Source organism: Penicillium lagena (assembly GCF_028827675.1).
Source record: "Penicillium lagena strain IBT 129212 chromosome Unknown utg000002l_segment0_segment0, whole genome shotgun sequence".
In the NCBI taxonomy this organism is placed as follows: domain Eukaryota; kingdom Fungi; phylum Ascomycota; class Eurotiomycetes; order Eurotiales; family Aspergillaceae; genus Penicillium; species Penicillium lagena.
The window spans coordinates 4169337-4193237 of NW_026623223.1; the positions used below are offsets into that span (position 1 = coordinate 4169337).

The 23901-nt window shown below is 51.8% G+C and overlaps 10 protein-coding genes across 10 annotated transcripts; 8 read left to right on the top strand and 2 right to left on the bottom strand.

Moving 5' to 3' along the window:
* Positions 1-328: 328 nt before the first annotated feature.
* N7510_004502 (uncharacterized protein) lies at positions 329-2155 on the top strand (the record flags this gene model as incomplete). Its single annotated transcript, XM_056976428.1, has 1 exon — positions 329-2155. One exon carries the CDS (start codon positions 329-331, stop codon positions 2153-2155), a length of 1827 nt encoding a protein of 608 aa, XP_056836384.1.
* Positions 2156-3157: 1002 nt separating this feature from the next.
* N7510_004503 (anthrone oxygenase family protein) lies at positions 3158-3649 on the top strand (the record flags this gene model as incomplete). Its single annotated transcript, XM_056976429.1, has 1 exon — positions 3158-3649. One exon carries the CDS (start codon positions 3158-3160, stop codon positions 3647-3649), a length of 492 nt encoding a protein of 163 aa, XP_056836385.1.
* Positions 3650-3881: 232 nt separating this feature from the next.
* Positions 3882-5069, top strand: N7510_004504 (gelsolin family protein; the record flags this gene model as incomplete). Its single annotated transcript, XM_056976430.1, has 1 exon — positions 3882-5069. One exon carries the CDS (start codon positions 3882-3884, stop codon positions 5067-5069), a length of 1188 nt encoding a protein of 395 aa, XP_056836386.1.
* Positions 5070-5427: 358 nt separating this feature from the next.
* Positions 5428-6008, top strand: N7510_004505 (Apq12 family protein; the record flags this gene model as incomplete). Its single annotated transcript, XM_056976431.1, has 2 exons — positions 5428-5443; positions 5500-6008. The coding sequence occupies 2 exons, from the start codon at positions 5428-5430 to the stop codon at positions 6006-6008; spliced, it is 525 nt and encodes a 174-aa protein (XP_056836387.1).
* Positions 6009-6475: 467 nt separating this feature from the next.
* N7510_004506 (putative signal sequence-binding GTPase GPN3) lies at positions 6476-7351 on the bottom strand (the record flags this gene model as incomplete). The annotated part of the gene is made up of 1 exon (XM_056976432.1): positions 6476-7351. One exon carries the CDS (start codon positions 7349-7351, stop codon positions 6476-6478), a length of 876 nt encoding a protein of 291 aa, XP_056836388.1.
* Positions 7352-7708: 357 nt separating this feature from the next.
* N7510_004507 (S-adenosylmethionine synthetase) lies at positions 7709-9023 on the top strand (the record flags this gene model as incomplete). Its single annotated transcript, XM_056976433.1, has 3 exons — positions 7709-7794; positions 7876-7961; positions 8023-9023. 3 exons carry the CDS (start codon positions 7709-7711, stop codon positions 9021-9023), a joined length of 1173 nt encoding a protein of 390 aa, XP_056836389.1.
* Positions 9024-9729: 706 nt separating this feature from the next.
* On the top strand, positions 9730-12789 carry N7510_004508 (uncharacterized protein; the record flags this gene model as incomplete). Its single annotated transcript, XM_056976434.1, has 3 exons — positions 9730-9882; positions 9962-10708; positions 10765-12789. The coding sequence occupies 3 exons, from the start codon at positions 9730-9732 to the stop codon at positions 12787-12789; spliced, it is 2925 nt and encodes a 974-aa protein (XP_056836390.1).
* A 493-nt stretch (positions 12790-13282) lies between these two features.
* N7510_004509 (Transketolase N-terminal) lies at positions 13283-15205 on the top strand (the record flags this gene model as incomplete). Its single annotated transcript, XM_056976435.1, has 1 exon — positions 13283-15205. The coding sequence occupies one exon, from the start codon at positions 13283-13285 to the stop codon at positions 15203-15205; it is 1923 nt and encodes a 640-aa protein (XP_056836391.1).
* A 438-nt stretch (positions 15206-15643) lies between these two features.
* On the top strand, positions 15644-18456 carry N7510_004510 (uncharacterized protein; the record flags this gene model as incomplete). Its single annotated transcript, XM_056976436.1, has 3 exons — positions 15644-17577; positions 17641-17754; positions 17814-18456. 3 exons carry the CDS (start codon positions 15644-15646, stop codon positions 18454-18456), a joined length of 2691 nt encoding a protein of 896 aa, XP_056836392.1.
* Positions 18457-19282: 826 nt separating this feature from the next.
* N7510_004511 (P-loop containing nucleoside triphosphate hydrolase protein) lies at positions 19283-22388 on the bottom strand (the record flags this gene model as incomplete). Its single annotated transcript, XM_056976437.1, has 5 exons — positions 19283-20245; positions 20489-20562; positions 20611-22031; positions 22081-22231; positions 22298-22388. 5 exons carry the CDS (start codon positions 22386-22388, stop codon positions 19283-19285), a joined length of 2700 nt encoding a protein of 899 aa, XP_056836393.1.
* Between the last annotated feature and the right edge of the window lie 1513 nt (positions 22389-23901).

The following is a 23901-nucleotide window of genomic DNA, read 5'->3' on the forward strand; positions in this document are numbered from 1 at the left end:
ACTGATCTTTAGATTTTTTGTGCTCAAGCTTGGCTGCTTTGGCCCATAGCTTCATAGCCGCGATCCCCGCTGTTGCTGTGCTTGCTGTTTTCGGCCCCAACTATGGCTGATTCCGCTGACACTTGCCAGCGGTTCTTTTTAGTGGGCCCAACGCATAAATAATTTAATCGTAGTATTTTGGACACAAGGCTGAGACCTAGTCAGGTGACTAGCTGCAGCTTTAGCAGATCTAGTTAGTCCTCGGAATAAATAGTAGCAGGCTCAGCCTCTTAGGGGGCAATGCACTTCAAGCTTCCTCTCTTTTAATCCATGTCTGTGATTCAAGGCCATGAAGACATTCAGTGGCAACTACACCTTGCCCCCAGATGGAGTGAATTTTGTCTCCAGTCCCAACGTAAGGGGCACCTTGGATATCCTCTGGAGTTGCCTGAGCGTTCTTCTGATCTGCACTTGGTCTATCATCCATCCAGCGGTTCCATTCCAGACAAGTCCTCAACGCAAAATACAAAAATTAAACCGCGGTGCTGTTCGACTGTTCTGGAAGTTGTCTTGGATGCTCCTCAACTTGCTCGCACCTGAATGGTCTCTTGCCAAAGCCTGGGCCGACTACCAATCGGTTTCGTCGCTGGAAGACGGCTTTAAGAAATTTCAAGAGCAAGATGGTGTCCCTTGGAGTCGCGCCCACATTCATCTAGCCAACATGGGCGGCTTCGCCGTTCGATTCTCTTCGTCCTCTGCGCCAGCGCCCAGCGCCGTCAAGTATCCCAGTGTTTCGGCTGTGAAAAGCAGGACAGATGATCCTTCAAATGTCTGTCAAGTTACCTCGACTCGGACTTCATTCGTGGCCACTGGGGAAGACTCTAGTGCTGCTGATGAAACGCCTCTATCTGGGAGTTACATTAATACGACACAACTAAATCGTTCGAATTCGGCGCCGGTATCCAGCTCAGGCCGAACACTAAGCTCCATCAATAACAATCTCATCAAAGTCCAGTCAAACCCTAATGCCGTCTCGGCATTTGAAGGAGAGAAATCCGTCACCGTGGGTCCAACTCAGAAAATTAACGGACACGATACCTTACCACAAGACGTAAAAGAAAAGCTGCACATATTGGATCGCCTTTTTAGGAACTTCGATATTGACAAACGGGCTCGGGACCGCTCTTACTACCATGGGCTGCTCCCGTGGATGACGGACAAGCAGAACCACGACACTTTCCGTGAAGCATTAGAGATGGTGGATATGGGCTACTTTCCTAACTCTTGGGAGAAAGCTAGATTTCGCAACACCGCGGGTGTTTGGTTTGGCAACCTTTTTGCCCTCCAAGGAAATCTTTGGGTTTTGGACGCCAAGCAACTGCTCCTCGCGCGCGAGCTCGGAATCATCGAGCAGCTTCCTTGCATGTCTGATGACGAACTCGCAGATCGGAACAAGGCCGATCAACTGGTGAAGATTTTTTCAGTCCTCCAGATTATTTGGTTCCTGATTCAGACTATTACGCGACTCGTTCGACATGTTGCAACTAGCCAGCTTGAGATCTTGACGCTCTCCTTCGCAGTTTCAACTGTATTCACATACTTTCTTCTGTTGGAGAAACCAAAGGATGTCCATACATCTGTTGTTCTCTCTGCATCCCGATACGCAACAAAGCAGGAGCTCAGTCGGGTGGCCGTCGCAGGTCCTGGTTGCTATTTATATCCTAGATCCGATCTCTGGATTCCAAGCAATTCCCTGCATGCCATTGAGACATCACAAAAAGCTGATAACTCCATATTGGCAAATGGTGCGGCATTTAGCGTGTTGATTCTTGGATTGATTCACTGCGTGGCTTGGGATTTCGTCTTTCCCACCGAGATCGAGAGAGTGCTTTGGCAGGCGAGCTCTATCATAACAGCCACTGCGATCCCATTAATGTACCTTCTTTCAAAGACAGCGAGTCTTGTTTTTTTGCACTTGGGCAAGTGGCTTCCCCGTTCTTTCAATCAACAGTCTATATTGGTGACCGTCATGTCCAATAGCGTGGGGGGATTGGTTTTCGTTGTTTTCTTCGCTGCTAGATTGTTTGCCGCTGTTGAGGCCTTGCGTTCTTTGGCATTCTTGCCTTCGGGGGCATTTTCTACGACTTGGCCGGACAGTATACCTCATATTGGTTGATATCTATACATAGATCATTGGAGTTAATTGTCTTGAATGAGACAGACGAGAGAGCAATTGAATGTAAAGATTGGTGTTACTTTCTCTTTCTCGCCCTTATTCGACATCTTCAGCTATTGCTCAAATTCACAAGACGATTGACCAATGGTTCTTTCATCAATCAGCCTCAATGAGCTGTCCATAAAAGAAGAGCGCGGTATTTGAGAAGTTTGATCGGTTCTTTCTTGGATCATTTAAGGCTTGCCTAAGCATCGTTCCTCGAACATTCCTCCAAAAGTACCTGGGCCGCAATGTCCGCGCCACTGCCCTTTTTCTCATAGAGCTTTGCTAGCTCAGCCACTTTTTGATTGATGGCATTTGAACTTTCACTATGCAAGATATACAGAAGCCCCTTTGAGAGCTCTGAAGCTGAACAAAATGGCCGTGGTCAAGCGAAAGAGTATATTGCGAGTCCTTTCACTTTCTATCAATAGGCGCATGCGTATTTATATGCACTTCAGAGGCCGGGCTTTACCCATACCTTTATCTGGAACTAGTTCCGACACTAGCTTCGCCAGCTTTCATGAACTCGCTACCTCTCTTATTGGAAAATATCATCCTAATGACGTATCTCACCATCTCACGCTGTCACAGACGTAATACCTCATGGAAGTTCGTCATTTCAAATCCGGGCGCTTCGGATCCGGAGGATCGGACCGGGGCTGAGGCTGCGTTCATGTCGAGCTAGAGATATTTCCTCACATCACACCGCTATATAAGATGGATCGAAATCATATTCACTAATTTCATCCTTTGATTCTTTCCCCAACTCATTTTCGAAACACACTAGGTGTCTATTAGCGTTGGCTTAGTATTACCATGTAAGACTTGGGAACATCACGTGGCCTGCAAGACGTGAACCGCAATCCCTTTGGGCACTACCACAAAGCAACAATCCAGTTAGTTTCTCAATAGCAGAGCACAAAATATACCCTCTATCCGTTGCCGTATCTCGCACCAACTATGTCGATTCTCTCAGCTGCCAAGGGTCTCGCTATCGCTGGCTCTTTGTGGGCTAGTGGCGCAATCGGTGTTACTTCCATCATGACAATTCCGGCGCTTCTGTTAGCGCCGCCCGACATTGCTGTCAAACAATTCCGCCTGATATACGGCATTGGTTACTTCACTCAGCCCCCACTCACTTTACTGACTACAATGGTCCATGGTTTTATTGCCTACCACACGCGCCAGAGCGGCAATCAACTCTGGACACGTTGGGCAACAGCTGCCGCATTCAACGCGACCCTCCTGCCTTGGACTTTTGTACTCATGGAGCCTGTCAGCCACCACTTGCTGTTCCTCGTAAATGCGGACAAAGGAGAAAAGGGCAAGCCTGAGATGTCTACCCAGGCAAAAAGCCTGCTCAACCGTTGGAGTAAGCTGAATATCATTCGCGGCGCTTTCTCGCTGGTTGCCGGCATGGTTGGATTATGGACGTGTCTCGAAACAGCTTAACACTGGCCAAGCACAAATTCAGCCACCAATGTTAAAAGAGGAAGACTCCACACGATTTTATGTAAACATATCTTTATCCAGTTTCGATGTATGTACCTGGATTATCTAATTGTCTCATGGTGCCCCGCCCTCAGCCCCCTGCCCCACTGCAATTGCGTCGGTGGTGGCTGTCCAGCTTCGTCTCAAACATCCAACCGTCACCCCGATCTGGCACTATCAACAACTCAACATCATGGCTCCTCATGAAGGACTAGTGCACCCAAAGGAGTACGATATCAAAGACAGCAATGTGGAGCTGATTGGATCCGACCTCGACCACCGCGTCAAGTACAATTCAGCTGCGTCGGAGCCCGCCTGGAATGACGGGAAGGTGGGACAGCAGGCCGGGCTGTTTGTTTGGCGGATCGAGAATTTCGAAGTCATCCCCTGGCCCAAGGAGAAGAATGGCCAATTCTACGATGGTGATAGCTACATTGTTCTGCACTCGTACAAGGTCGGCGACCACGACAAGCTAGGCCATGACGTCTTTTTCTGGCTGGGCGGCAAGACCACCCAGGATGAGGCCGGCACTGCCGCTTACAAGACCGTTGAACTCGACGAGTTCTTGCATGGTGCGGCGACGCAGCATCGCGAGGTCCAGCAGCATCCGTCAGACGAATTTCTCGCCCTGTTCCGCCATATCTCGATCCGGTCTGGAGGCGTGCGCTCTGGATTCCACCATGTTGAGGAAGAAGAGCCCAAGGAGGTGCTGATGCTACTGCGCATCTTCAAATATCCCGGCGCAGGCCGCTTAAACTCCACGATCGTGCACGAGGTGGAACCCACCTGGGAGAGCCTCGACGAGAACGACGTGTTCGTCTTGGACAAGGGCGACAAGATCTGGGTGTGGCAAGGGAAAAACTGCAGCCCGATGGAAAAGGCCAAAGCCGCGCAGGTGGTGAATGACTTGACGCTGGCGAAGCACGTCGACGTGGAAGTGCTCTCGCAGCTCGAGTCCAGATCCCGGATCATTGTCGATCTGTTGGGAGGCAAGGAGGCTGCCCAATCTACACTCCAGGCTCCGCGGCCTGGATTCTTCTCGAAACGGGAGGCTGTTCACAGTGGGAATCCGCGCAAACTGTTCCGGCTCAGTGACTCCACGGGGACGCTATCCTTTGACCTGGTCAAGGACGGGGAACAGGTACGGACATCGGATTTGGATGGAGATGATGTGTTTCTTTATGATGCTGGGAACAGGATCTGGGTCTGGCAGGGCGAAGGGGCGAGTGAGAGGGAGAAGGCGCTGTGGCTCAAGGTCGCCCAGTCGTATATTCGGCGCCTTCAAGAAAGCCAGGAAGGCTCGGAGTCGTACCTGACTCCGATTGCGAAGGTTTCGCAGGGCCATGAGAGCCCAGCATTTCTCAAAGCCCTGGAGGCCTAAATGTGTACATTATTATTCGGTAGTTGGTATTGGGAGGAAACCTTTGCAACCAGAACGAAGAAATTGTAGGTGTTTGTTTGTTTTGCATCGATCTCTTATCAGTGGAAGGGCCAACTCTTTTGAGTCTCTCACTCTCTCACTCCCTCTCTCTCTGTCTCCCTTTGAGCACTCCATATACTCCCTGCAGGATACACTACGCATCTATCAATTTCGGACGTGGCCTCCTTGCAACTCACCGTCTCATAATCTCCATCCCCGGTGCTGTATACGACGCGTCGCCGACGGCATCTGGATTTCATCGTGACTGGCGCAAGACGCAGTGCTTCGTCTCGATCCATCACCACCAACCCTCATAGAAATGGACTTCCTTCCAGGTGTGCCATACCCCTACCCTCCATATGAAGGTTCATCACTAACACCAACCCACTAGAAAACGTCCAAACCCTTCTCCAACACCCATCAGTCACCTACATCGCAACCTCCACACAACAGCACCTAACAACACACCTCTCGCACATCCGCACCGCCTACGTACAACCATACCTCATCCAACCACTCTCCTCCCTACTCGCCTCCACCGCGTCTTCCTCATCCGCCATGCCCGATCTCCTCTCCATCCTCCTCCTCGCCATCATCCTCGTCATCTCCCTCAAGGTCCTCGACTATGCGCGTCGCGTGATCATGTTCTGGGTCTCGCTAGCTTTCCGACTGGTGTTCTGGGGCTCCATCCTAGGCATCGCGTGGTATGTGTATCGCGTTGGGGTGGAAGATGCGGGACGCAATCTGGGCTGGTTTTGGGGGGTTGTTGAGGGATTCGTGGAGGATTTCCAGGCTAGGAGCAGTGCTGCTACAAGTGGCGGTGGTGGGAGTGCTGGGGTTGGATCCGGATGGGGCGCTGCGAAGAAGGGGAAGAGCGGCGGGTATACTCGGCCATGGTGAGTGTTTGGTTGGTTACATACCCTGCGAGGGAGTTGACTATTGCGGGCGATGGCCGGTGGGACCGTATGCTTGGAGCCGATGGTCATGTTTCAACATTCATGGTATTTCCTCTTTGGGGCAGAGGCTATTCGGAATATATTATTATTCATCTAGCTAATCTCTCTTCCTCGTCCTCCATCTGACTTATGTGGGGCTTGATTCTTGCGGGCTCCCAATTGCCCCACATTGTCGCGGGTGGGATGAGGGATGGCCGTTGCTGTTCATAGGCCCGGTGGGAGGGGACGGCTCGATTGGTGGCATCGTATGTTGAGGAAATTGCCGAAGGGGTCCTCGGCAACCTAGTATCAAAGCCACGGAATGTTGGGAGATACCGGGATGGGTGTCGGCGATCTGGAAATCATAGTCGACCTCGATGTCGAAAGATGGCAATAGAGACAAGCTTGTCATCATTCACTCTCATCATTCACTCAAGCATCGGCGTCTTCGTAGTTCACCTCCTGCTCATCCTTGGGTTCTCTCGGCTCCTGGGCCTCGTGGAACTGAATCGCATCATCAATGTGGCTCAGAACAGCCGCCACACTGTCGTCGTCTTGCACATTCAACTTCAGGAAAGAGACCATGCTAAAGTCATCGATAAGCTGTGCGACGGCCCGATTGAGCCGTTTGAAAGACCCGCCGCTCATTAGCGCATCCGTCGCCATGGGATTCGCGCTCGGCGCTACATCGTCTTCCTCATCCTGCAGCAGCTGCACATCCACGTTGGTGAACCGTCTCAGTTCCCGGCGGGTCACCATGTCCTGGATTTGGTCCATCTTGCTGAGGATGTTCACGTGCGGCATCTCCAGCATCAGCATGGCGGACATGGCACTGAGCGTTCCCGCGAAAAACTTGGCTTTGTCGATCACAAAGGTACTCTCGAGCAGGTAGGCCGCGCAGAGGTTGATGTTCAAGGGTCCCTGTCGTGACAGGAACTGCACGAGGGATGGCAGGAGGGGGATGTGGGTGTATAATTCGATCTGGCCGGGCATGTCGAAGATGATCAGGTACTCCTCGCTAAGCGGATCCAGGGCTTGGGATAGGAAATCGAGGTTCTGTAGTAGGAATTCGAAGCAGTAGATCAGTCCACCGTTCGGACCCAGACCCAGCTCCTCCATCACATCCTCCAAGGTGATCAGCTCGCGGATGTCAAGGTCGGGTTCGTAGCTGAAGGTCTCGGCCGCGGGGTCCAAATTGACGTAGAAGCAGCTGCGGCGGGTATTCTGCAGGTGTTGGATCATAGCATTGCTGAAGGTGGTCTTGCCCGCCCCGGCCGGGCCCATGACCAAAACCCCAAACTTGGACATGGTTGCTGTGGATGAACTGCAAGTGGTGTTCGGTAACCAGCTGAGATTTTGCTTGCCGGGCTGCCTTTCCTGCCGCCTGTCACCGCCCGGTTGCCAATCAATCGCGTCGTACGATGGCGCCATCCCGGGATAAGAGTACTTTAGTAGTACCGGCCCACTCTACTGCAGCACCGTGGTTACGCAAGTACCAGCCATGTATCTCATGTATTAAATTTTCCTTACCCGACCAAACCAGAAAACCCCACCAAGCCCCTCTTCTCTTTCTTCTTCTTCTCTTTTCTCTTCCCATTCTTCATCACTCCCTTTTCGATTGTTTTCTCTCTTTCTCTCAAGACTTTTCAGTCTCCTACAGTCACAATGGGTTCCCTCGCAAACGGTTCCAAGCCGGGCACTTTCCTCTTCACCTCCGAGTCCGTCGGTGAGGGTCATCCCGATAAGATTGCGTGAGTTTTACTCCCCAAATTTTGCCCCTGAGGAGAATTTCTCCCTCGCCCACCGTCCCCTCCATACTAACCATCCCACAGTGACCAGGTCTCCGATGCCGTCCTCGATGCCTGCCTGGCGGAGGATCCTCTCTCCAAGGTCGCTTGCGAGACCGCCACCAAGACCGGTATGCTCTTCATCAATGTCATTGTGTCGCTGGACCGTCTCGGGCTAACTGTACTCTGCAGGTATGATCATGGTCTTCGGTGAGATCACCACCAAGGCCAACCTGGACTACCAGAAGATCATCCGTAATGCCATCAAGGACATCGGCTACGATGCCTCCGAGAAGGGCTTCGACTACAAGACCTGCAACGTCTTGGTTGCCATTGAGCAGCAGTCGCCCGATATTGCCCAGGGCCTGCACTACGACGAGGCACTGGAGAAGCTCGGTGCCGGCGACCAGGGTATCATGTTCGGCTATGCCACCGACGAGACCCCGGAACTCCTGCCCCTGACCATCCTGCTCTCCCACAAGCTCAACAACGCCATGAAGCTGGCCCGCCAGGACGGCTCCATCCCCTGGTTGCTCCCGGACACCAAGACCCAGGTGACCATTGAGTACGCCCACGACAACGGTGCCGTCAAGCCCCTGCGTGTGGACACCGTCGTCATCTCCGCCCAGCACACCGACGATGTCTCTACCGAGACCATCCGCAACGTGCTCAAGGAGAAGATCATCAAGAAGGTCATTCCCAGCGAGCTCCTGGATGACAAGACCGTCTACCACCTGCAGCCGTCGGGCCGCTTCGTCATCGGTGGTCCCCAGGGTGACGCCGGTCTCACTGGCCGTAAGATCATCGTCGACACCTACGGTGGCTGGGGTGCCCACGGTGGTGGTGCCTTCTCCGGCAAGGACTACTCCAAGGTCGACCGCTCGGCCGCCTACGTGGCCCGCTGGATCGCCAAGTCTCTGGTTCACTCCAAGCTGGCCCGCCGCTGCCTCGTCCAGCTGTCGTACGCCATCGGTGTTGCCGAGCCCCTCTCCATCTTCGTCGAGACCTACGGCACCTCCTCGAAGTCGTCGGATGAGCTGGTCCAGATCATCAACAACAACTTCAATCTCCGCCCCGGTGTGATTGTCAAGGACCTCGACCTGGCCAAGCCCATCTATGTCCAGACCGCCAAGAACGGCCACTTCACCAACCAGGACTTCTCCTGGGAGAAGCCCAAGGCCCTGAAGTACTAAGCGGGACACCGCTTCTCTCGGGGGTGACCCTAGAGATGCTCTGACGACTGTGATGAGATTAGCTTTGTTTTCAACAACTCAAAGCACGAAATGCATAGACCTACTAAAACCCTCAAAATTCCAACACCATTGATTTCCCGTGGGAAATCAATCTACTACTCTTGTTTCATTATCTGCATGGTCGCCCTGCAAAGAGATGGGCCTTTTGGCGAAGACAAAAATTCAACATGATACCACTTTCATCGGCTGGGAAGGGATGTGCTTTTTTTCCTCTGTTTTCTGGCGTTTTTCCGGAGCGACAGTCTTCAACAACACCACCATTCTCCACAACCGCCCAAGTCGGCGGGGGGTGTTTTCTCTGGAGACGCCTTTTGCTTTGGCTCACTGGGGTGCGCTAATCTAAACATTAGCAATAGAATAATTATCATAACCGTCTTCGGTAATCATGCTCTGTAGCAAATAACTGTAAAGTATCATATCATAAGCATCCACCATACGGTGTTCCTCATCGTGATTGACGGACGCGTGCCAGCACCGCCAAGCATTTCAGCTTCCCGCGCGATCCTCGTCCACTCTCCACTTCCACCTCAACTCCAACACACATCACTCACTTGATTTCAAAGCGCCTTTGCATGTCTTGCCTTGTTTTGCATTTGCTCGGCCTTTGTTTTTGTTCATGATGCACACGACTTTCTAGGACGCGACCATGACCTCGCGCACGATTCCCAGCGTCCTCGATCCCCTCAGCTCATCCTCGCTCAACAAGCGACGCGAATTCACGCATCCACCCTCCAAAAAGCGCAAAACCACACATGAAAATGCTGCCGGACAGATTTCCACCACGTCAATTGTTATTCGAGTAAGTTTTTTTCTGTTGCTGCTGTCTCTCCCTCCCCTTTCTTCCATCCACTAACTCTGTGCGCGTCGCCTTGATCCAGGCCCATGCAGCCTCGCTCTCTGACGAACCACTGGTTCTGGAACCCATTACCGCTCTCCCTCGCTCTCGACTACCATTAATATGGCTCGACGACGCGTCTTCGTCCCGATCGGACGCGCAACCGGGCGGCTTGTTCGTGACCGATATCCCCACCCTTGAAACAGACTTGCGGGCTCAGGCAGAACCGACGGTTCTGGCAGTACGGCTGTCCGGCAACGGTGGGCTGTATGTGGTGGAAAGAGTGAAGAGGGGCATCTACTCGCTGTCCAGGCTTGCTCGCTGGGTGCACGAGGGTGATCTTCTCGTTGCGGTCAAGGGATGGCATGGGTCTCCGCCCACGGGGATGGTTGCTGCTCCCGACAGTGATAGTCCAACACCAGATGGGCTGGACTGGTGGAAGGCTGCTCAGATCGACGAGCCTGTCTCCGATCTTGGTGGATTGAGTGATAGGACTGCTGGCCTGAATATTGCTATGGTTTTTGGGCCCTCGGATCCAGATCCCGAACACGATGAGACATCTTTTGTGGATGTGCTTGAGCATCGAAGTCAATCACTGGCTCCTGCTGTCAAGGGTGATGTGGATTCTGGGACTGCTTTCGGTCTTCTCGATACCCAAGCCCCAGGTGATACCGATCCCATGGATGTTGATGGCATTGCCGACACCGACGGACTTGAGGCGCAGCAATCCCCGGAGGAGCTGTTGAATGGGATGAGAGACCACTACCTGCAGGCTCTTTATGTTTCAAAGGTGAGTTTTTTTTGTCACAATACCTGCATTTTCATTATGTGACTAATTGTCTCGAGACCTCTGTCGCCTACTTTGCTAAAGGCCCGCTGACGCGCTGCCGTGCTGCTTTCCAACCACCGGGCTCTGAACAGCCACAACAACCAACAGAACTTATTACGTTCTACCATGAAGCCATCTTGGCTGCGAAGAAAATGGACCTCAAATACAGAGAGACTCTTCCGTCCGTTGTCCGTGATGCCGTGCTTGCCCTCTCTGACGGCGAGGACGCGGCACCAGCCAAGAAGCGGAAAAGCAAGAAAAAGAAACTGGGCAAGAATGGTCTTTACCCGGAGGAAGAAAGCTTCGTCCGCAGGTGGTGGAAAGGTCGGAACATGAACGAGACAACTGCCCAAGAAATCTCTCGCGAAGTCGAGAGTAAGAAACACATCTCTGATCTGCGACTACGCGAGACCCAATTGCAGATACTTTTGATCCTGGAGGCCATGGCGTTGGAGTTAAGTCCCACCGAAAAGAGCAAGGCCAACAGCGAGAAAGAGAAGGAGTCTCCCAAGAAGACCAAGGCCAAAAAACCCCAAGACCTGAGTGTGTTGCTTGAATTGCATCTTGATCGACTGTGCATTTGGCACGCTGTCAGTTCGGAGGAGTCGAACGCTGCAGACTCGGCCAAGACATCTTCATTCAACAGCACTCACTTGTCTGGGAAGAAAGTGGAAAGCGACGCGGTCCGAGACTTCTGTACTGAAGTGATCATCCCATTCTATGCGGCCCGTCTCCCTGACAAATGCAAGCTGATCACACGCAAATTTGGTGTGTCCGGTGGTATTTCGCCCGTTGCTAAGAAGACACAATCATCGACAAGCAAGACGCAACGCGTGGAGCCTGGGTCAGAAGTCAAGCGGCAGCAACCGGCACTGAAATCTCGTCGCTCGCTGCATCGGGTATTAACCGATGAGAAAGTGGCATCGGTCCGACACCCATCACTGAACAGGTCGAAGACTGCCCCCTCACAACAAGAGATTAAGCGTGATTCGATGGAACCACTGCTACCTGCGGTTTTGAGCGGTAGTGTTCGGGGCGGCATTCAAAAGGCGAAGCGTGCTGAGAACCGCGAAGTGGACCTGAATGCGGTGGCACGACAACATGAGACAAAACTAATAAAGGTGCAGATGCTGGTGGATCAAAAAAAGGAACTGGATGCCGCTATCCACGCTCTTCGAAAGCCAAACCGAGAGCTAGTCGCCAATGATATCGCTGAGGATGCGACTAAGCGGGTCTCAACGGGAGGAGGGAGCTCTCGGAAGCCAAAGAACCCCGTACGGAACCCGAATGGCCAAGGTGTGCAAGTTATGGCCACTCCTCGAAGAAACCGGAAGAAGGATGCGGTGGTGGACTTGCCTCCGCTGCCTCGTAGTCTCGCCCCTTCACGGTCTTTTGCAGGGGAGATGCCGGATGGTCTTGTGGCTGAGTCCTCTCCCATGACGGTTCCTTCCTCGATTCGGCGGGCTGTCTCGTTTTCTGGTGCTGATTCTAGCCCATTCCAATATCGCGATGCTGCCAACCACGAGTCGCACTGTCAGCCATCCCACGCGGACAACGGATGCATCCAAGGAACTCCATCCAGGGCCCCGTCCAAGCTGTTCCAGACTCACATCAACGATCCACCCTCCGCATCATCCAAAGGCAAGGGACTCTTTCGCGTTCCCAATCTGCCCGCACCTCGTTCTGCGACAGTTCTCTCTGCGCAGCAGACAGGACCAACCACACCCGTCTCTTCGCGTCACAAGGACATGTCCGCATCTTCCTCCCAAAACCTGCGCAGCGCTTTTGAGAATGCTAAATCCGCGGTCGTCATGGATACACCTCCGAAGCAGCGCGACCAGGCAAGCTCGATGGCTGCTGCCAGTTTTGTTCCCTCCCCCGCCGGTGTAAAAGTCGGTATCCCTAGCCCAACTCGTGTCGGTTTCAGGCCAGCTGAAATAGGTACCCCGGTGAAGGGCGCTGTAACTGTGCCGGTGACACCGGAGAAGTCGGAGAACATTTATGCGCAGTTGGGCTGGGATGATGATGAGATGGATCTATAGTCTTCTTTTCCGACGGTGGAAAGGATTTACTGAATTTCGTGCATGCATCTTGAGCGGGAGTTGCTGGTTGGCTTTATGGGATTTAGGGCATACTGGTCACCAACTGTGGATGGGATCTATGACAGTGGTATGTTTGACGCAGGGACGTTCCTGGCGCATTCTAGCGATAGACAATTCATTCATCCAATCTAGCCTATTGCGTCCTGTTTACTTCCTCTTTGGGTTGGACCAATGCGGCCATGACGTCAACAGTTCCGCTGCAGCAAACCGGATGGGTCAGGCCCCTCCCTCCCTCCCCCTCGTCTCACAGTCGCCGCAGTCTCTGTCTCTCTTAAATTCTGCTCTCTGTTTCTTCTTGTTTGCCCCGCTGACAATTAAATCTCCGTGCTTGTCACTGAATCCCTTGACAACAACCAAATACTCCGGTCATTCTTCCCTCGAGCCTTGGAACCAACCCCTTCCTCCCCAGGTACGACCAAACCAACCAAACAAGATGGCGGGCTACAAATTCCCTGTCGACCTCTCGCAGTTCAAAAAGCTCAAGCTCGACCCCAAGAACCCGAAGCTGTCGGCTGAGCAGAAGGCCGACCTGTTGCACAATATCAACATCTTCAGGGATGCAATTATCGCATTCACCGCTACTGGAGCTGCGCGCGGTGTCGCTGGCCACACTGGCGGTCCCTTCGACACTGCTCCGGAGGTCTGCATACTGCTCGCCTTCATCAATGCCAACCCTAGTGGATTCTACGACGCCCTATTTGACGAGGCCGGCCACCGCGTCGCGACGCAGTATCTGCTCTCTGCCCTCGACGGCAAGATTTCACCAGACCACCTGTTGAACTACCGGGATGCTAACTCCAAGCTCCCCGGCCACCCTGAGCTTGGTCTGACCCCGGGCGTCAAGTTCAGCTCCGGTCGTCTAGGCCACATGTGGGGAATGGTCAACGGAATTGCAATGGCCAACAGGGACAAAGCCGTCTTTATGCTGGGCTCGGATGGATCCCAGCAGGAAGGAAACGACGCCGAGGCTGCGCGCATTGCGGTGGCCAAGAACCTGAACGTGAAACTCTTCGTCGACAACAACGACGTCACAATTGCCGGCCACCCGTCGCAGTACCTGAAGGGCTACGATGTTGCTCGCACGCTGGACGGCCATGGCCTGAAGGTCGTTCGCGCCCAGGGAGAGGATGTAGATGCGCTCTATGGTGCAATGTGCGAAGTTGTGAACTACAATGGCCCCGCTGCGGTTGTGGTTGACCGCAAGATGGCCCCGGGCATTGAGGACATCGAAGGCGAGACCCACGCCCACGACGTCATTCCTGTCGCCACTGCCCGCAAGTACCTGACCAAGCGTGGGTACAGCGAAGCACAGCTCGCTTTCTACGATGAGATCAAGGCCAGATCGAACTCGCACCAATACTTGGGGTCGACTAAGGACAAAGGCGCGAACCGGGTCATTTTCGGTGAAGCCGTGAACTCCGTGCTCGATGGCCTGAGCAAGGAAGAGGCGGCCCGTCGGGTGATGGTCATTGACTCGGATCTTGCAGGCTCCACCGGCTTGAAGGCTATTGCATCGAACCACCCCGAGGTATTCGTTGCGTCGGGCGTCATGGAGCGCGGCAACTTCTCTGCTGCTGCCGGCTTTGGGTTCGGCAGCAATGGCGAGCGCCAGGGTGTTTTCTCGACTTTCTCCGCTTTCCTGGAGATGTGTATCTCTGAGATCACCATGGCTCGACTGAATGACTGCACCGTGCTCTCTCATTTCTCCCACAGCGGCGTGGATGAGATGGCTGATAACACCTGCCATTTCGGTCTGAACCACTTTTTCGCCGACAATGGTCTGATGGATGCCGAGAGCACGGCTCTGTACTTCCCCGCCGACGGCGAGCAGATGAAGAAAGTCGTAAGCAAGGTCTTCTTCAACACGGGCATGCGTTTCATCTTCTCCACTCGTGCCAAGGTTCCCTATATCTTGAAGGAGGGCACCGAGGAGAAACTATTCGGCGATGGCTACGACTTCGTCCCAGGCAAGGAAGAGTTCATCCGCCGCGGCTCGGCGGGATACATCGTCTCGTACGGGGACATGGTCTACCGCTCGTTGGATGCAGTCGAGCGTCTCCGACAGCAGGGCATCGATGTGGGTCTTATCAACAAGCCCACTCTCAACCTCGTCGATGAGGAAGCTATTCAGATCTATGGTTCTACGGGCTTCGTTCTCGTTGTCGAGTCCATCGCTCAGAAGACCGGTCTTGGATCTCGTCTCGGTACCCACCTTCTCGAGCGCGGTCTCACCCCTAAGTTCAAGACTATGGGCGCCATCAAGGAGGGCTGCGGTGGCTTGTTCGAGCAGGTCAATGCCCAGGGCCTGGGTCCTGATGATATTGTTGCAGCCGTCAAGGAAGTTGCTCAGAAGTAAATTTTTGGGAATTTGAATGCCTTATGACTTGTTTTATAAAGAAAAATACAGATAGTCAAAGATTGCGAGAGTCAGTGTCAATTTGATTAGTTTCGGGTGTTATAAGTCTCAAATCCTTTCCTCTGGGTGGCGTGCGGGGTTTGTCTTCGACATAATCCGTGATTTCGAAGGATGGAGACCGGGCTTTTCTGTGGTAGAAGTTTGCCGCAATCTATCTAAACAGTTGAATGCAACAATGCAACCTCGCGGGGAAACTTGCGGGGATCGACATCCGGTTAATAGTTCCGAACGGACTGTGCTTGATTGGAGTTGGAATAGGGCCGAGAACAACGAAATTAACCGTCAGAGAGGGGTCCATAGCTTTAAGGGTCGATTCCCCGAGCGTGAGTTATAATATTGCTAGAGACGGTCCTCAAATTCTACTAAATAAGTTCAATCATGAAGTTTAGAACGAGCAGCTTGCTTATTCTTCTCTCTGCCCTTGGGGTTCGAGGACAGAATGATACCCTCGGACTGAAGGATGGGTATCTTTCCTTTTCGACAGCCAACTTCGACATCAAATTGGTCAAGGATTCCCAGATTCTTGCCTCCCTCAAACCAGTTGGTAGCTCGTTTGACTTTTTGCCTTTCGATGATATCGAGTTGAGAGCCGCCAACGGCCAGTACCACAATGGCGATATCACTTATCGCTACCGACTACCAGGAACGACGCAGTGGCTTTCCGGGGATTCCTCGCAGTCCAGAGAAGCAGTAACTGCTGTCAAATCCTCTTCTCTCGCTGCCGCTGATATGGCTCCAACCCTACCTGGAGACTCCCCTATTCAAATTACCCGAGAATGGATCAATGTAGACGGGGATCTCGGATTGACCTTCACCTTAACCAACAAGGGGAAAGGGACATTGGAACTCGGTAGTCTCGGCTTCCCCACTGAGTTCAACAGTATCTTCTCCAATCGAACTGCCGAGCAAATGGCAGCGATATGCTCACTGACGGATCCCTACATTGGGATGGATGCTGGATATCTTCAGGTTACCCCGACATCGGGGACTGGGGCCGCATTGATTGTTACGCCATTGATGAATACAAGTACCCCACTGGAGTCGTGGCGCAATCTAAACGAGGCTAGTACTGCGCCGCTCTACTATGGAAGTCAGACGTTCGAGGGGTTCTATGAATGGCAGGTTCACTCTAAAGCGTACGCGGAAAACGAATGGGCTGGCGCAACGCCGTGGAACACGCCCAGTTCACAAATCCTCAGACCTGGACAATCGGCTACATACGGTCTGCGCTTTTCGGTTGTGGAAGATGGTGTTCGAGGTATTCAGAAAGCGGTTCAGGGAACGAACACGCCTATGACTATTGGAATCCCGGGGTATGTGGTTCCTGTAGATCTAACGGCTCGGCTTCGAGTGTTTCACCCTCACGATTTCAAGGTTGTCTCAGACGACAACGCCTTCGAGATCACTCGATCATCGGATGGGATGCTCACACTCACGCCCACAAAGTCAGTCTGGGGTCGAACAAAGATTACTATCACATATGTGGATGGGAAAGTCCAGACAGTGCATTATTTCATCACCGACTCTGCGCCGGCAACAATCAGCAAACTAGGTCAGTTTTCAACCACATCGATGTGGTTCACTGATACAAAAGACCCCTTTTCCCGAGCCCCCTCTGTCATAACATGGGACCACTCCGTCCAGGCCCAAGTCCTCCAGGAGCCTCGAGTTTGGATTTCCGGATTGAGCGACGAAGGCGGCGTGATCTATCTATCCACGGCAATGAAACAGTTCGCACTGCCCGTGGCATCAGAGATAGCAAAGCTTGAGCAATTCGCATCGGACGTCCTATCAACAACTATCCAGAGACCCAATTTCCACGTGCGCAAGAGCATCTTCTTCTACGAGCCATCAGTAGTCCCGGGGTATCATTACAACCAGTCCATCGATTGGGGCAATTGGTGGTCATGGACCAAAAACGAATCATACAACACCCAACGTGCATACGATTACGTTCATGTCATCGGCACGTACTGGTCTCTCTACCGAGCGGGCCGAGACAATGGAGCCCTTCTCAAAGAACACCCGTGGCAGTGGTATCTCGGCCAAGCCTACAATACAACCGTCGCTTGCTTTGCCACCGACTCGGCAGGCAACGGGCTGGTGGGTTACTCCCGGGTGGGCCTGATGGGAGAGACTGTTGTCGGCGAGCTTCTTTCTGACCTCCGGCGTGAGAACTGGATCACCGAGGCAGATGCTGTTGAGGCAGCTATGAAGCTCAGGGCAGACGCTTGGAACTCGCAGGCTGTGCCTTATGGTAGTGAGATGGCTTGGGATTCAACTGGCCAGGAGGGAGTCTACTACTGGAGCAAGTAAGTGTCGCATCGCAGAGAAGACATGCCCTGGGCTTGGTCGAGGCTAATAATGCAAATTAGCTATTTCAATTTGACCCAATCAGCAACGAAGACGATCAACAGTATCCTGGGATACATGCCTACAGTCTCACACTGGGGTTGGAATGGAAATGCTCGCCGGTACTGGGACTTTATGTAAGGAGTCAGCCTCTATATCATCCCCGAAAAACCGGTATCACTAACGCATTCTATAGTTACGCCGGAAAACTGGAACGCATTGAGCGCATGATCCACCACTACGGATCCGGCCTCAACTCCCTCCCTCTTCTAACCCAGTTCCGTCAAACGCCGACAGACATCTATCTGCTCCGGACAGGCTACGGCGGAAACACAGGCCCTCTAACGAACATCCGACCGGACGGATCCATGTATAATGCCTTCCATTCGTTCCCGGAGACACTCCGAGGGGACTACTACTCCGGAGACTACGGTCCCAATTTTTTGGGAATGATGCTGGGAGCTTGTACATATGTAGTTGATGATCCTGACTTCGGGCTTGTGGCTTATGGAGCTAATACCGCTGTACATGGGGACTCGGTCACTGTTCATCCACGAGATGCGGTGCGTCGGCGGGTATATGTTGCCTCGATGGGAGTATATGTTGAGGTGAGTACGGGCTGGATTGAAAATATCTCCTTGAAAAAGTCTGGCTCGGGGTCTGTTCGTCTGCGTCTTGTGTCTGGTCCGTCAAAGGCGTCTTCTGCTATTGTTTGGGTGGAAACTCCTGGGACGGAGGATCGGTATGCAGTGACTGGGCACGGAGCTCGTAAGGAGAGAGGTGGTTGGAGCGTGGAACTGTCTTCTGGGGAGGTGGATGTTGTTGTATCAAAGGTATAGGTTCATGATAGTGGAGACTAATATCATATCAGTCCTGATCGGAGCGGATTTTGGGATGAGAGATCATGTCAGGGTGGATAACAATCTAGTTGAAGAAATCAAGGTTACAAAATGACTCAATCAAAGGCATCACCCGGTTACTCGGGTGCTTTCCTTTCCTGCTATACGGTAGATAGAAAACCTGCTGGATCTGGAAATGACGTCCAAAGAGGCGAATATCGCCGCATGTAGGTCCACCAGGCTCCACCGAAATGGAGAACAGATGGATCCCTTTGCATATGATTGTGGGGACAGAAGAGGTACACCCGGATTCGAATTGGCTTCCAAGCTAAACTCACAAGATTTGTTTCTCAAACCCTTTGCTGATGCCTACTCTACCCAACACCGTTCCTGCCACTATTGACCCCTATTTTGAGACAGTCTCGACGTATGGTAGTGAATATCGATCATAATACGTCCTTTAAATTGCCGTTTAAATAGAACTATGTTCTAGAAACTTCCATACATTCAAGAACCAAGGACTGTTGTCTATGGACTTTTGTAATCTGTCTCTTATTGAGTTTGTCACTGTAGTTGCGAGCTACCTTCTTTGAATATTAATATAATTATTGTATTCAAAAACTATGTATTGTAGTTACCTTGATAAAGCCTCAAGGGCGGGAAATAGAAGTGCATTAAGATGAAAAAAATTCATGTAACTTTGTGATGACGAGAATTTGATGATTTCCATCTAGTTCCCTATGCAAACCAAAACTCCCTCCAAAGAAATCGAAAGGAACAAAATCTTTACCTTCTGCGGAAGAGGAGGTGAGAGAGGATTGCTCGCTTACGATGTCCGCCCAGTTCTAGACACTCGCTCGTCGGATTCCGTGGAATTGGGTTTGGTTTGTTCCTCTTCTTTTGTTTCAGTCGGTCCTTCCGTAGATTGGGACGAAGGGGGGGCACCTATCCCACGCCACTTGTTTAGAGCAGACTTTGAAGACACAGTATCCGGGTGGTCAGGGCCTAGTTTTCGGTCGCGGAGTCGAACGCATTCGGCCATCAACAGCAAAGCAGGTTTATCTTGACCTGATGACCTGAGGGTTTGAGCAAGGTTGGCCATGCTGGTCAGAGTGTCGGGATGGTCTGGTCCGAGCACCTGCTTAGAGCTTTCCATCACCTGCAACTCTAGCTCTTCGGCTTCCTTGAATCGTCCCTGGCACCAGTATGTCGAGGCCAGGTTGGCTATGCTGATTAGACTATCTGGATGCTCTGGCCCAAGCACCTGCTTATAGCCCTTCATCACCTGCACCTCTAGCTCTTCGGCTTCTTGGAATCGTCCCTGATCCTGGTACTTAGAGGCCAGCTTGGCCATGCTAGTCAGAGTGTCGGGATGGTCTGGTCCGAGCACCTGCTTAGAGCTCTCCATCACCTGCAACTCTAGCTCTTCAGCTTCCTGGAATCGTCCCTGACTCCAGTATGTCGAGGCCAGGTTGGCTATGCTGGTCAAGGTTGAGAGATGCTCTAGCCCGAGCACCTGCTTGCGGATCTCCATCACCTGCACATCTAGCTCTTCAGATTCCTTAAACCGTCCCTGATACCGGTACGTAGAGGCCAGGTTCGCCATGCTGATCAGAGTGTGGGGATGGTCTGGCCCGAGTACCCGCTTAAATCTCTCTATCACCTGCACCTCTAGCTCTTCAGATTCCTTGAATCGTCCCTGATTCCGGTGGATTGATGCCAGGTTAGACATGCTGGTCAGAGTGTCAGGATGCTCTGGCCCGAGCACCTGCTCGCGGGTCTCTATCACCTGCAACTCTAGCTCTTCGGATTCCTGGAATCGTCCCTGACTCCAGTATGTCGAGGCCAGGTTGCCTATGCTGGTCAGGGTTGAGGGATGCTCTAGCCCGAGCACCTGCTTGCGGATCTCTATCACCTGCACCTCTAGCTCTTCGGATTCCTTAAACCGTCTCTGATACCCGTACGTCGAGGCCAGGTTGGCCATGCTGTTCAGAGTTGAGGGATGCTCTAGCCCGAGCACCTGCTTGCGGACCTCTATAACCTGCACCTCTAGCTCTTCAGCTTCTTGGAATCGTCCCTGATACCGATACATCGAGGCCAGGTTGGCTATGCTGATCAAAGTATCAGGATGCTCTGGCCCAAGTACCTGCTTACAGCCCTCTACCACCTGTACTCCTAGTTCATCAGCCTCCTTCCATCGTCCTTGATTGTGGTACGTCGAGGCCAGGTTAGACATGCTGATCAGAGTGTCGGGATGCTCTGGCCCGAGTAATCTTCCCCTTGCTGCTGTTGACTTCTCTGCCATTGTTTCGCTATCGACGAAATTCCCTCGTGCCAGTGCAAATGACGCTGCTTTATGCAGCAGTAATGCCCATTCTTCTAACAAGGCTTCACTATTAGGCTGTTGTTTGATAGCACATAGCACATGGGCAAACAGTAATTGGCACCTCGGCCAGTGTTCGAATGTCCCCGCTGGGAAACTTCTGCAAAGCCGTCGAATAAAACATCCCTTCCACCTTTCAAGCTGTTTGTGTGCCTTGAGCCATTTTTGCGTGGCTAATTGGACTAGTCGGTGCATCTCAAAGTTCGTTCCATCTGCACTGATTGATATCAGCGAGTAGTCTCTTAGCACAACTATGTCGTCCTCAAAGATATCGACTTCACTAGATTCACTTCCACTGTCCTCCCTGTCACTGATATTATTTGCCTCATCCCTGTCATGCGTAGGTAGGCTTCTGATATCGCATCTCGTTCCGTTATTCTCACGAAGCACACTATCAGGAATCCCTTGTCTATCGAAGAAGCTCATGAGAGACAACATATCCGCCGCCGATGGCCTCTTTTCTCGAATGTAGTCAAATGATAATTGCCATGTCACAAGGATAGAGTTTTTGGCTCCTGGGTCTCTGCGGAGATTTCCTCCCTCATAATCGAGAAGACCGATCTTCTGACGATCATTCCTTTGAAACTTTTCTAGATATTGTGTGACTGACTGGCGTGGTGCCCTTTGCTTGATGTAGGCCGCCGCTTGCACAATCGCAAGCGGCATAAACTCCAGTGCCGTAGTCAGCTGAATGACATCTTCTCTATTAGCTTGTGCTCCGAGCTTCTTCTCAAAGAGCGATATTGCATGGGTTTCGTCCATCGGTTCCACTTGAATAATGTCATAATCTTCCACTATTCTTAATGCCACACTTCTGCTCCGGCTTGTTATAATGATAGAGCCTTTCAAGCTCTGAGCGAAATACGACCAGATCGATCGGCCTAGCACATCGCTTTGATCACCCCTAAGGCCATCCTGCTCCACCGAAGATATCGCATGGAGGAATTCATCATCGTCAAGATTATCCAGAACAAGAACCCATTCCCCGGTCATCGCATCATTTAGCCAGTCGTAAAGGAGTTTGGATACATTCATCCTTGAGTTCTGCCGGCCGGGTATCTTGACTCGGTCGGCGATCTCCCGGCAATTTTGCTCGAAACGAGTTGCATTGCTCGCGTGAATCCAGAAAACCCATGTTTCGGGCGATCGATCTCGAACTCGATAACAGTATTCGATAGCAAGTTGCGATTTTCTTCCAAGCCATCAGCAAATGGAAAATCCGCGGACCATTCTAAACTCACCCCACGCCACCTAGGCCGACAAGAGCTATCCGAGCACCTGGTGTAGAGCTTTTTTCATGTATCTGATAGAGCAACCTTCCACGATCAACAAAGTCTGGATCGCGACGGAACGGGACGGTCGATAGAGGTTTTGGTGGGGTTTCCGGTCGCTCTGGACCAAGAAACGGCGGCGATCAGTGAACTTGACCTGGTTTGGTAGGAGCCTTGTGAAACATACCCGCGGGAAGATAGAACTGTGCAGTGACATTCCCATTCACAATACCAGCCTGGAGGCCAGAGTTTTCCTTCCCAAATGATATAGAAGTCATCGTCAACACTCCATGCACACAATCTTTGAATTTAGGGGCATGACGGAGAGCCATCCTCAACCCCACTATCAGGTGACCTTCCGGGCGCTAAAATCTGTCAGATATTTACTTCTCTCTTTAGAAAAAAGGCGTATTTTTTGTCAGATAATACACATTTCTATTCTGACACGCTGGAGTGATTTTTAGCCCAGTTTAATTTGGCTAGTCGATTTCCACCACCGACTTGGCGTTGGAGTTTGAGATAGTTTCTCAGTGTAAGACATGGAAGCCAGTTTCGAATGATGCTGTATAAATCTTGAGTTTGATTCACAAGTGCTATGCCTGTATGGTGTGATATTTCCATGATGGGATGACCGGTTGATCGGAGGCGGTTTCCCAACCTGACAGCTCTTTGCTCATGCAGGATTCGAGTTTCTGGAAAAGACCCATCAAAGCCAGCAGGTCCCACGGCTCGATCTTTGAAGTTTATTCTTTGGTCATAACATCTTGAACCTGGAGATCAAGCTCTACTATGAAAAGGTTGCAACGTGACCGACCCCAATAGCCACAGTCGTGAGTATCAGTGTACACTCGAAATTGGCTTCCATGTTTTACACAGAAACTGTATCAACATTAACGCCAAGGCTACGGCTAAGCCTATCCAGGATAGGTGCACCCTGTCCGTCAGATTATTGAATGTAAAATGTCAGCCAAGACAAATACGAGCTGAGCATTTTATTACGCGTCTCGCCAATACAGTTCCTCGCACGTGCCCGCCTGAGTCATTTTTGAAGCGGGTTCACTAAATCGAGGTTTTACTGTAATTGTGGAGACTGAAAAGGTACAACCAGATTCGAAATTGGCTTCCACGCTAAATTCACACGATCTGTTTCCGTCGGCCTTAATTGTGGTACGTCGAGGCCAGGTTAGACGTGCTGATTAGAGTATCGGGATGCCCTGGCCCGAGTAATCTTTCTCTTCCTGCGGTCAAGGCTTGACGACATCAGAGAGCCCATCGAAGAGATTTGCTTCACCTCAAACTACTAAGAGAAATAATTTGCTTGAGGTTCTTCCCGGTCCAAGTCTGCTACAGTACGAAACTCAAGGATTGCGGAGTCAAATTCCGACGACAAAAATCAAGCACGATGCTTCAATCTCCAGGAACCAGTAAACGCTCTCCCCGCAAGGCGTCCGACCTGAGTTAGGGCTCGCTGACGGCTAGTGGCAGGTATGTTAGGCCCACCACGCGGAGACATACGGACATCCCAGACCCAGATGCGTGGAGGACTTCTTTTCGCACGTTTAATCAAGATGCGAGACGCATGAAAGGGCTAGCAAAGTCCGAGAACTACATATTTCTCTAATCACCTAATTGACCCTCAAGCAATCCTATCTCGCCTGCGCTACAATACCATTAGTCTAGTGTCGGCCGCATTATTTTGGTACATGTCACTGCCTGAATCCTATTCCTCACGAGCATCGCTTCGACGGTCTCCATAAAAGGAGTAATTAGTAGTCTAAATAATCCTATGGG